Genomic DNA, 12407 nt, shown 5'->3' on the forward strand with positions numbered 1-12407 from the left:
AGGTGTGCTAACAGAGCTTGCAGCAGGTGAATCAGTCGTGCTATTAACGTCATTGCTACACAATTTCTTAGTAAAACCAAAATGAATTAAACTGCCTTGTTTTCTTTTTGCCATGGCTATATGATGCTAACTGCAGAATGGATTTCAAGGGCTTTGCGCGCCGATTAATGGCCTCCAACGTCTATATTTTTTCTACGAATCTTTGAGTTAACATGACAAGAATAGCATGTATAGTTATCTTTAGTGAATTAGGTTTAAATCACCATCAATTATATTTTTGCAATTTTACACATAACAATCCAAGATGATCACATTAAACAAAACTGTGTCAAAATGAATATTGTGACATATTTTTAGGGAACCCCCCTAAAAGTTCACAAATCCCGTTTTCAGGGGAGCCCATGTCTTATTAAGGGGAGCTGAGCTCCCCCTAGCTCCCCCGTAGTTCACACCCTGGGAAAACAAACTTCAGAATAATTCAAAATATTAAAATATAACGGAATATAATGAAGTATAGAGGGCTTTCACATCACATCAGACCACTTAAAAACCAATTGTACCAAAACAAGAAATTGGGCTACTATTTAACGTGACTATGAGGAGTTTTTAAACTGTTATGAATCTTAATTGATTAATGATGCCATTATATCAGATGGCAGCACAGCCCGCTGAGGACAGAGGCTTGGCTGCCACCTCTGACCTGCAGTTGGAGCTCCGGCGGGGGGGCTGAGAGCGCCGCGTCCGACAGCAACGGCTCCTCCTCCGGCCAGGAGCAGAGCTCATAACTAGGGCTGGGTATTGTTCAAAGAGTTTCGATGACGGTACCGATACCAATACCGTGACTTTGACACCGGTTCCTAAACAATACTTTTTCCGATGCCAAGTTCATAAAAATCCTAGCCTGGTTGACACCAGACCTTTCTCAGTTGTAACTGAGAGTGGGTCTGGGGAAGGTTCATTCACAGCCCATTTCCAAAGGGGCGTCACCAATGGACGCCGCTCAAATCACTCTGGGTGCATTGGATAGTCCTTCAACCAATCAGACCACGTCTTCGTAATTGAAAGCGCTCACCAGTTGTTCCTAATTAGCATAAGAAAACGCCCCGCAAATTCCCATATAAGGACATGACACTTCCTGTGCACCTCCGCGTTCAAGAGATGGTTGTCGGAGTCGCAGATGACTTGTACATTGCAGTGGTGAAGGAAGTACTGACTCTTAGTACTTTAGTAAAAGTACAAATAACCAGAGACATATTTACTTTAGTAAAAGTAGAAAATGTCCACTACCACAAACAAGGCCTGGCTTTTAAAAGAAGTTCCTATCCTAACCAGCATAAAACGGAAATATGTTGTTAGAATCGGAATGCGGCTAGTTTTATTCATGGATGTATTTTAAGAGTTTTATTTTCTTTAACCATGCAAGTAAGCAAATAAAGTGTGTGAAGCAGCGAAAATGGGGAGATGTGAAGAGGTCCAGCCAAATAAATAAGATATGAATGCGTCTTACGCAGCATGGCGGAGGAGTAAACGACGCTGTGGAGAGAAATAGATGGCAACTATGATTTAAAAACTAATAATAATAATAATATAAATAAATAAATAAATAAATAAATAATAATAAAAAGCAAAACATTTTCATTTTCATTTTTACCGGAGGCTGTATTACCGAGGGTCAGCGGCGTTGCGCCTGGGCTCTGGAGCACCGGAGCTGGCCTGGAAGCCGATGAAGGATCAGCGATGCCCACATATATATCTATGGCAACCAAACTTCACTGGTGAGAGAAACGGTGACGGTCAGGAAGATGTTTTGGCAGGAGGAAAAACTGATCAGAAAATGTAACAAAAATGTAACGGAACGTTGTAGAAATGTAGTGGAGTAGATAATTGCTGCAAAATGTAACAAAGTAAAAAGTCAAAAGTATGCACTATTGATTCTACTTAAGTAAAGTACAGATATGTGAAAAATGCACTTAAGTACAGTAACGAAGTGTTTGTACTTCGTTACATTCCACCACTGCATTTTGGCCCTATAAATAGCACGATCAATCACCAAGTAATGCAGGATTTAATCAGTTTAATTGCTGATGTAAATTGCAGTGTGAGTGTTTCTTTGTATACTATGTTTTTTTTTCAACAAATGATCAGAAATACATACTTTACAATACTATCATTGTAAACGACTGTAGAATAAAATAAAATGCAGTAACCAATTATTTGGAGCAATTTGTCATCACTCAAATGTGTGTAAGAGTTCTTAGCTAAGAACAAATCCAAGATAAGAAAACATTAGTGAATGTCAGAATCTTTGTAAAAAGTGCGTAAGTGGGGTTTAACAACACATTTCTTCGTAAGAACGGTTGGTGAATGAGGCCCAATATTCTTTTTAAATTACAAAACAATTTCTTTCTAATTAGCAGGAAATTACATTTAAGGTTTAAAAGTGACTTTAAAGTACACACTGCATCTTGAAGATAGTAAAAAATAGACTGGGTTTATAAAGTTGAGGTCATCGGAGGAGGTATACTGTCGTAGATTTACTTCATCTGAAAAAGAAAAAACATGATGAACATGACAAGTACACAGAAAACATAATAAAATGGGAGTTACAGAAAGGCAGGCTGATTCACTTTGCTATTGTGCTGCCCTCTGCATTTTTCAAATTGCAGCATGATGATACGTTTGTGATGTAAAAGCAGCGTCTTCTTTTTCACTGTTTCTGTCCTGCTCCTCTCTCAGCTATGCATTTCCAGGACTGGTTACAGTCACTTCGCTCAAGCGCTGGACTCAAAGCTTCTGAATCGCAGGACTTCTGGAGTCTTCTGCCGTCCTGCTCCCTGTCCTCCGCCTCTCTGCTGGGTCTCGGAGCCCTGGCGTCTCTCACCGCGTACTGGCTGGTGACCCGTCCTCGACCCATGCGTCCTCCCTGTGATCTACAAGCCCAGTCTGTCGCTGTGAATGTGAGTCGCCGCTGTTGGCATCGTCATTCATGTAAATGGCATACGTCGTCATGGTAGGAGTGTATTAAAGTGTCATTTCGGGTTTTTTTTCAACCTGGATCCTATTTTCCCATGTCTTCTTTGTGTCTAACTGACTAATGTGAAAAAAAATCGTTGAAGTTGGTCCAGTATTGAGCAAGAACGCTGTAACCAGTAGCTACAAACCGGGCTGCAATGTAACCTATAGGGCAAATGTGCACCATCAGTTTGCGTCCACTAAAAGTTCTGTTTTTGCCGCTGACAGACTCAGGTTATTATTCTAAGTGTCTGACAACATTATGGAAAGGATCCCTACAGAGAGAGACCTTTTTGTTAGAGTAAGATCATTTTTGTTTAACATGAAACAGCCCCAAAATCACCATCTCCAAACCCACCAGACTCCATGTAAATAATCAATACTTTTAGCGTGTATAGAGCCAGCATACTTTCACATGTAAATGGATGAATTAAGGGTTTATTTCAACCAAACCAGAGTGGTGATTGTTGGACCAGTGGAAAGACGAACCAAGACGGCTTTTGATAGTTTTATTTTGTTTCTGTCGACTTTAAATTAAGTGTGTTTTAGGATGATAAACTTACTGTTTATTTAAAAGGAGTTTGGTGATAGTGATTTCGGGGCTGTTTCATGTTAATCCATTTAAATAAACAGTAAGTTTATCATTGTAAAAACACACTTCAGTCAAAGTCGACAGAAACAAAATCAAACTATCAAAAGCCGTCTTGCTTTGTCTTTCCACTGGTCCAACAATCACCACTCTGGTTTGGTTGAAATAAACCCTTAATTCATCCATTTACATGTGAAAGTATGCTGGCTCTATACACGCTAAAAGTACTGATTAATTACATGGAGTCTGGTGGGCTTGGTGATGGCCTTTTTGGAGCTGTTTCATGTTAAACAAAAAGGATCTTACTCATTAACAAAAAGGTCCATCTCTGTAGGGATCCTTTCCATAATGTTGTCAGACACTTAGAATAATAATCTAGTGGACGGAAACTGAAGATGTGCATTTGTCCTATAGGGATACATTACAGCTACCAGTTCCAGCGTTCTCGCTCAATACTGGACCAACTTCAACGATTAGTCACCTAGACACCAATGCATGGGAAAATAGGGTCCAGGTTGAAAAAAAAACAAAAAAAAAACGAAGTTACCCTTTAAAGTGTTTAATGGCAGTGTTTGTTGTAGGGAGATCCCAGCTGCAGGCGATCGGCTCTTCTTAAAGACGACACACTGCTGGAGTTTTACTACGATGACACCAGGACGGTCTTTGACATGTTCCAGAGAGGCCTGAGGATCGCAGGTGCTGACGCATTCACAACACATTTTATTTAACTTGATCCTAAATTTGACTGTGAAACCATATCAAAGAAGTGACAAAAGAAGGAATATCTCAGCAGCCAGAAGGAACTTGTTTTGGTGGAACATTTTCAACCTGCAAAAGAAAACGCCACATACAATATTAAATGAAGTTAACTGTTCCCTCAATACAGTAAGGTGAGATATTTAAATTAGCTGATACATGGTTAAACCTCATTGGCTCTTACCAGTGTATAACCGTGTGTACTTTGTCCACAGCAATCCCACCAATCGGTCCCAAAACGTCCCAGTTAGAGAGGAAATGCTGTAAATCTTTACAATCATTCACCGAAAGAACCAAGCAGGCCTGCCTTGTTGCACCATCCAAATTTTCCTTAAAACTTTGTGTGTAGCTTGCTAGCTCGAAGTTTGTTGTTTTCGAAGCGAAGGGGTTTTGAGAACGGCAACACACAGAGAGCGGAAGGTGAGAGACAAAACCTGACATCATGCGCCGGATGTCAGGCTTTATCCTTTATCCTCAACATCACGCTTGTTTTCAACTGTAGCAGTAAGATAGCAAGTTGTTTTAAATCTTGACAGTTCAGAAAAAAATAAAACTAACTTTCACCTGATATGGGTCATAAGCAGAACTTTGTCGCTGTCGGGCAGAACCCCTTGTTCTTCCATATTTTGACATTTTCCTTTCTTTTCATAAATCAAAGCTATTGATCACCCTTTACGTCTGTCTGTGGGTTTTCCAAATATTTAAAACAGTGACGAGGCGATTTCATCTGACTCTGCCGAACAAAATGTTTTCAAATTAGCCTTTTTTATTCATTTTTTATTCCCTGAAAAGCACAAGTCTTGGTCTTGGATATACAAAGTTTTTGCCCGACAGCGACGATATTCAAGATATAAAGTCCCTAATTCAAGTAAAAAAAAAAGTAACCTATCAACAGATAGCACACTATTAATATTGCATATGTTTGAACTGAAGTGACACATCTGTCTCGTGCACTTTAGGAAGCGAGCCGTGTCTGGGCTTCAGACAGCCCGGCCAGCCCTACCAGTGGATCTCCTACACTGAGGTCGGACATGTTTTCAGTACTCATCATCATCGCAGCACTTCTGTGTAACATGTTAAAGGACAAATCCGGCGCAAAATGAACCTAGGGGTTAATAACACGTGTACCGAGTCGACCGTTCTCTGGGATTTGTTTTCATGCTAATTGAATGTGACCAGTTTAAGCGCAAACCGCTAATTAGCTTATAACGCTAGTCGTCGGGGCACGGGTAAAATAGCACTTCCACGGTAGCATAGTGAGGGTCCCTACATGTAAACCGAAGCATTGAGAACTTTGTAAGTGTACAGACAGTTTATTAAAAAGATAGATTATAAAGACAGTACCGTTCACTATACAGGCAGGCGCCATCTTGGGAAAACAGTCACGACCAGTCGAACCACGAACGCCGTGCTTGTGCTATGTTACTGGTAACACGGCGTTCGTCGTTCGACCGTCATTATGCTACCGTGGAAGTGTGGTGCTATTTTGAGCCTTGTTAGTGGTATAAAATAGCGATTTCTTTTTACTTTACCTGTGCCCCGACGACTAGCGTTATAAGCTAATTAGCGGTTTGCGATAAAACTGGTCACATTTGACTAGCATGAAAACAAATCCCAGAGAACGGTCGACTCGGTACACGTGTTATTAACCCCTAGGTTCATTTTGCGCCGGATTTGTCCTAACTCTTTGCTGTTTCCTGATTGTTTTTCTAATTCTTCAGGTGGCTGAGCGGGCGCAGGTGCTGGGCTCAGGGCTGTTGGCCAAAGGCTGCCAGCCCAACCCGGAGCAGTTTGTCGGGATATTTGCACAGAACAGACCCGAGGTATGACCCTTGACTCATCGCTGGTTTTGTAGCGAGCGTTTGTTTTATTTGTTCCCTCTCTGGATGATCACCTGTAGAGCTGGGGCATCGATGTCCATATTGCAGCGATATTGTCGGGTTGACTACTGGTGCTTTCACAAAATATTTACACAATTAGATTTTTGATAAATAATCATCAGTAATGTGGCTATAATGACTAAGTGGGTAAAAGCAAATAATAGAACACATAAGATGACGGCTAGACGGCTAAGTTTAGAAAATGACATCACTTTACTATAAGCCTTTAAAACCAGTCCAAAAATGTCCACATGTCCATTAGTGTAAGACGATATGTAGTCTCATACATCAATATATTGCCCAGCCTTAATAACCTGTGAGCTTTAGCGTTGCTTAGATAACCAATTATTTTCATAATCGATTAATCGGTTCGATACGTTTTTTTAAGAAAAAAGGTAAAAATCCTCTGATGTCAGCTCGTTAAATGTGAACATGTTCTAGTTTCTTCTCTCCTCTGTGACAGGAAACTGAATATCTTTGAGTTTGGACAAAACGAGACATTTGAGGACAACATCTTGGGCTTTTTGGGAAACATTGATCCACTTCTTTTCTTTTAAAACCATTTTCTGACATTTTTTAGACCAAACAACTAATCGATTAATCGAGAAAATAATCGACAGATTAATCTTCTATGAAAATGATCGTTAGTTGCAGCCTCATTTGATCCATGAACCTCTAAACAGCTCAAATTTGTATTTCACCTGCGTAGAACTTAATATATTCTCACAGGCACATCTGCACAGAGGTTCGCTCCTCTTAACTCTTACCAGAATGTCTTCTATGATTTTTTAAATTAAATTAGTTTTTTTTACAGCTTTAGTGTGTGTGCCTTAATTCATATTGAGAGCAGAGTGCTGCTGGGGAATGTGGGTCTCCAGGCCATTCATATTGCAGTATGCCTGCTCCCAAACTCATTATTTTAATATATATGTATATGTATCTGTATCTGTCAGTCAAGGCCAGTCTGAAAGTGAAAGATAATTTTCTGCTCCACCAGAGCCTGTAAGCCCTCATCAGACCAATCTACACACAGTGCTTTTTGTAAATATAAAATGCATTATGATTTCATAACCAAGGTTATAAAAGGTTTGAATTTTCAGTTACTTTCAATTTCATTTTAGTTTTGACTTTTGGATTTCATTTTACTTTTAGTTTTCAGTGTGTTTTTCTAGTTTTTCAGAAACGTTTTGAAACATTTAGTTTTACAATTGAGTTCCTACATGGTTGGAGAATAACCATGAAGTTTAATTATTCATCTTTAAGCTACTTTAGTGTCCGATGTGAAGCAATTACAGCAGAGCGCCGTCATATTACAGATAGAAACTGAAATGAATGTTCATTTTGATTACATTTTTATTAGTGCTTCAACTTGACAACATAGTTTCAGTTTAGTTTTTCTTGAAGGTTTTATTTTTTATTTATTTATAATTATTATATGACCTCCTTAGAAATCCTTTCCATAATGTTGTCTGACACTTAGAATATTAATCTGTCTGTCAAAAATACCAAGCAATAATAGATTTTAACAGGTCAAAGATAAGCACAGTTCATAGTATATTTGTGTAGGTAGATAGAGCCTATATTGAATACCCTTTACCTGCCTTTTAGTAAGCGATATTGTAAATGAGGAAAAAAAAGTGATTTAATGTGACATTTTTATTTCAATAACTAACCTGTGAGTGGCAAAACAAGCACTTTTGTGATGGTAAATACACAAACGTAGGAAAATAGGGTCCAGGTTGAAAAAAAACGGTAGTTATGCTTTAATGTTTAGATATCTAACTCAACTAGTGCTCAGCAGTGTGTGGAGGCTGGGAGTGAGTGTTAACCGTGCTGCGTTGTCTCCCTCTGCTGCTCACAGTGGATCATCTCGGAGCTGGCATGCTACACCTTCTCCATGGCCGTGGTGCCTCTGTACGACACTCTGGGCCTGGAGGCCATGGTCCACATACTCAACCTGGGTGAGAACAACCTGCACGGAGAAACAACACAAAGATTTTGTTCATTGTTAATGGGATTTTATCTTTATTTAAAGGAATAGTTTACCAAAAAACACACAGTAACTCATCTCCCAGAAGATAGTTTTTGGAGACAGAGTCATGCAAAACATGTGCAGGACAAAGTTTTTATAGTAAACTAAAATGAAAACTAAACTAAGATATTTTTTTAAATGAACTGAAACTAAATAAAAACTAAAACCTTCAAGAAAAACTAAACTGAAACTATATTTCCAGGTTAATAAACTAATAAAAATGAACATCAATTCATTTCAGTTTTAGTTTTTTTAGCTAGAGTATAAAAAGGAGACAGCATGAACAGAACAGCAGAACAATCTTCATCTTCAAAGTCATGTAAGTGTAGTGGAGTAGAAAATGGCAAAACAAGTATAATACTCGAGTAAATGTACTTACTTGACTTTCCATCACTGGTTTGATGTTTGGACCAAGTGTGCAGTCGTGTGTTGGATTTTTAAACTAGAGGAGTTTTAGAAATGTTTGGTTTTGATTTAAAATTTTTAATTTTGTATTACATATATATATGTAATATATACTGAAAATTACTGTATTACTATATTACTGAAAAGAGCGTCTTCTCTGCACTGACAACTAAGGCTATGTTCACACTTGGCATTTTTTTGACAAGAAAAAGTTGACTAGGGCGCCTTTGTAGTAGAAAAGAAGCCGGCAGTGTTTTGGTTCCAAAAAGCAGCCGAGAGCGTCTTTCGTTGCTATAACAACAGCTACTGCTACAGTATCCTAAAGCGCTATGTGGAACGGTGCTAACGTTAGATAAAACAAAGTGGTGGAGCGAGCTAGAGAAAGGACAGAGAGAGAGAGAGCAGTGCTAACGTTAGCTAAAACAAAGTGGTGGAGCGAGCTAGAGAAAGAACAGAGAGACCGAGCGGTGCTAACGTTAGCTAAAACAAAGCGAGTTCTACGTACAGTAAGCACCCGGTCATACCGTATAACTTGCTGTGCTCCGACTCAATTTGTTCTTGTTGTTAGGGAAACGACAGGTCTGGCTACTCGGCTTGGCGTCAAGCTGGCAGTTTTTTTTCAGAAAAGTTGAACTTTTTTCAACTTCAAAAAGACGCCCTGAGCTGCAGAAAAAAGTCGCCGATGGCGTTTAAAAAACGCTCACGGCTGTTTTGAAAACGCAGTTCACTCCATAGGATTATAATGTAAAACAGATGCTGGCAGCTTAAAAAAAGACGCCTGAGGCTGAGTAAAAAACTACGGATCTCTCTGTTTGTGGTGAACTATTCCTGTCAGCAGGTAACACACACTACTGTTGTTTTGGTAACTCTTTATGTCGGCGGCGTTCTTAGCGGAGATCTCTCTGGTGATCTGCGACCGGGAGGAGAAGGCGGCAGCGTTGTTGGAGAACAAGGAGAAAGGTGTGACTCCGAAGCTCTCCTGCCTGGTTCTCTTCAACGAGTTCAGCGACGCGTTCGTGGAGAGGGCGAAGAACTGCGAGACAGAGGTTCTGAAACTGGAGCAGCTTATGGTGAGCAGAATGGAGGCAGAGGGGCTGTTTAGTTGAATATGTTAAGGCTACATCTATACTGCTACGTTTTTATTTCTAAGCGGCATTTTGAGACAGAAACGATCCCTGTCCACACAAGAGTTTTAGCTCCAGTAGCAGAACTCATCTCCGTCCATGCTGCCGCCCCACCTCCCGCCCCTACCATCAACTGTCTCCGCCTGTTGCCGATTGGCTGAAATGCTGTTTTAGTGTGTCTTCCATTTACACAGCCAGGGCTGTGTATAAAATATGCGGCATGCGATAACGTTGTTGAATATCGCGATAACGATACTATTTGCGATATATAAACTGATATTTAAGTGTACTCAGTTCTGCTGCTTTCAGTCTTCTGCTAAAATTGCTTGAAACATTTTAACATACAATTAAATCATTTCCAACAACTTTTATTGAACAAATTGAACACTGAGTTAAATATAAAAGGCCCCACCATAAAAAGCAATGACAGTTAGATTTAAAACTGCAGCTTTCTACTGATAATTTCTTTTAACTAACACAAAAAATCTCTGCGCGTCTTCCGCGATATGTCGCAACCTTTCGCGATGTCTTTGTTGCGCCAGTTAATATTGCGACGACGATAAAATAACGATATATTGTGCAGCCCTAATTGACACCGGATTTCTTTTCAGCGCACACAGAAAAACAGAGAGCTAGGTGACCGTGAGGAGATATTCGCTAAATTTTCAACGTGGCATCATGACTTTGCGTAAACATACACGCCAAATGGCGTGTTATCTGTACGCATTTTGAGCTATCCGCGTGTATGTCTACGCTGTATACAGCGGATGTAAACATACACGAGAGAACGCGCCGTGCTATTGCGAGAACAACGTCACACGCGTGTTTAGGAAAAGAACATTGGGAAAGGCTTTAGTAACACAAAAAAACGACAAAAACATGACGGTGACCAACGTCACACGCTTAGGAAAACAATAAACGGTTGGGTTTAGGAAAAGAAAATTCGGGAAGGCTTTATATACTAAAAAAAAAACGGTTGATAAACGCCACACACGTGACGCAAATCCCGGCTCTCCTGGGTTAAAGTCCTGTGTTTTACCCATCCACCACCTAGACCATTTTCAAACTACTCGCTATGGCGATAATTCACACGTAATGTAGGTCAATGGAGGCCAAACGGCGTTGATAAACACGCTAAAAAGCGATTATGCGTCTTAATAACATGCCAAAATGGCATACGAACGAATGCCGTGTCATACATACGCCACTTAATGAGATCAGTCTGAAATTTGACAAAAACTGTATTGGATTAACATCACTTACTATACCTTTAACTATCCGATAAGACCCGTGTGCCCGTCCAGACTACAAAGCAGCCCTGGACTTTTCAAATCAAAACGAGTACTAAATCCCTGTAATGCAGACTCCTTTAAATGTCTCCCCTTTAATTTAGTCATCGATGGTGATATGTAAATTGATCTGAATAACTCCTCGTTGTCCCCTGTTCTCTTAGGACCTGGGAAGGCAGAACCTCAAAGATCCTGTGGTGAGTTTACATCGTCTCTCAGCTGCTACACTACATCACCACATCAAACTGGTTCCAGTAAACAGATAATCCCCCTCTAAATGCCAGGATGACAGTTTCCCCGTTGCTCCTGTCCCATACGATATCATTAACACTCACTTGTAGAGGAAGCCTGTTGTCATATTCTCATGTTTTATTGCTGCCTGCTGTAGCCGCCCCAGCCCGAGGATCTGGCCGTGGTTTGCTTCACCAGTGGAACCACAGGTACCGTCTTTGATTTCCATACCGTCTCTCTCGGCGTAATTATCCCTCATTCACATCATTAGAGAAGTGTCCTCAAGTGCCCACTAACAAGCTCTCTTTATGGCACTGCCATAATGCCGTGTTTATTTATCCAGGGAAGCCCAAGGGAGCCATGATCACCCACGGCAACATCGCCTCCAACACTTCCTCTGTCATTAAGATCCTGGAGGTCTGTCTACTCTTCCACCTCCTTGTCTAATTGAGAACAGCCTCGCAGCTCCCATCACTTCCCATCTGCTTGTGTCTCAGTATCTCAAAAACTGTCCCTCTCCCCGCTGTGTCTAATGGTATGATTAATAGTTTGATTGCCCCTGTCACTGCGAGGTACTTTAACTAATTACCCCCCCGTATAAAGATTACACTATCTAACTGCTGTTGAAAAAGCCATACTGCACTTTGATTGCCTGCTGCCTGAACTTAATCTCTCCCCTGTGCTTTGCTCACTTTATTTCCCCCCCCCTCTCTCTCTCTCTCTCTCTCTCTCAGGGTTCGTTTGAGATCCAACAGCAGGATGTGTCGATCTCTTACCTGCCGCTTGCCCACATGTTTGAGAGGATGATTCAGGTAGCGGATGCATTTCTCACTTTTTGTTTTGAATCCGAACCAGGAAGGGATTTATTGCCAAGTAAGTAACACTTGCAAGGAATTTTGCCTTGGCGGTTGGTGCAAACAAACACACTGAACGTTAAAGCTATAGTGCGTCGTTTCTGTCGCCCCCATGAGGGATTTTAAGTTATGACAACAAAACTGTCTGCGCACCCCCACCCCGCCTCCACGCAGCTGCTAGTAGCCAAGGAGGACACTGAGGATTTAAAAAAAACCTGATGGACTCTTCAGAAGA

At 40.6% G+C, this 12407-nt stretch overlaps 1 protein-coding gene across 1 annotated transcript in view; it reads left to right on the forward strand.

The window, feature by feature from the left end:
- acsl2 (acyl-CoA synthetase long chain family member 2) overlaps positions 1–12407 on the forward strand; it is a 31332-nt gene that overhangs the window by 13796 nt on the left and 5129 nt on the right. Inside the window, exons 2-11 of the mRNA XM_078251617.1 lie at positions 2737–2957; positions 4183–4297; positions 5317–5381; positions 6079–6180; positions 8099–8198; positions 9566–9744; positions 11252–11284; positions 11476–11527; positions 11662–11735; positions 12053–12130. Of these exons, the coding sequence (XP_078107743.1) occupies positions 2739–2957; positions 4183–4297; positions 5317–5381; positions 6079–6180; positions 8099–8198; positions 9566–9744; positions 11252–11284; positions 11476–11527; positions 11662–11735; positions 12053–12130 (1017 nt within the window). The 5' untranslated portion in view covers positions 2737–2738. The remainder of the gene's footprint in view (positions 1–2736; positions 2958–4182; positions 4298–5316; positions 5382–6078; positions 6181–8098; positions 8199–9565; positions 9745–11251; positions 11285–11475; positions 11528–11661; positions 11736–12052; positions 12131–12407) is intronic.

This window comes from Sander vitreus, chromosome 5 (genome assembly GCF_031162955.1).
Source record: "Sander vitreus isolate 19-12246 chromosome 5, sanVit1, whole genome shotgun sequence".
Taxonomy (NCBI): domain Eukaryota; kingdom Metazoa; phylum Chordata; class Actinopteri; order Perciformes; family Percidae; genus Sander; species Sander vitreus.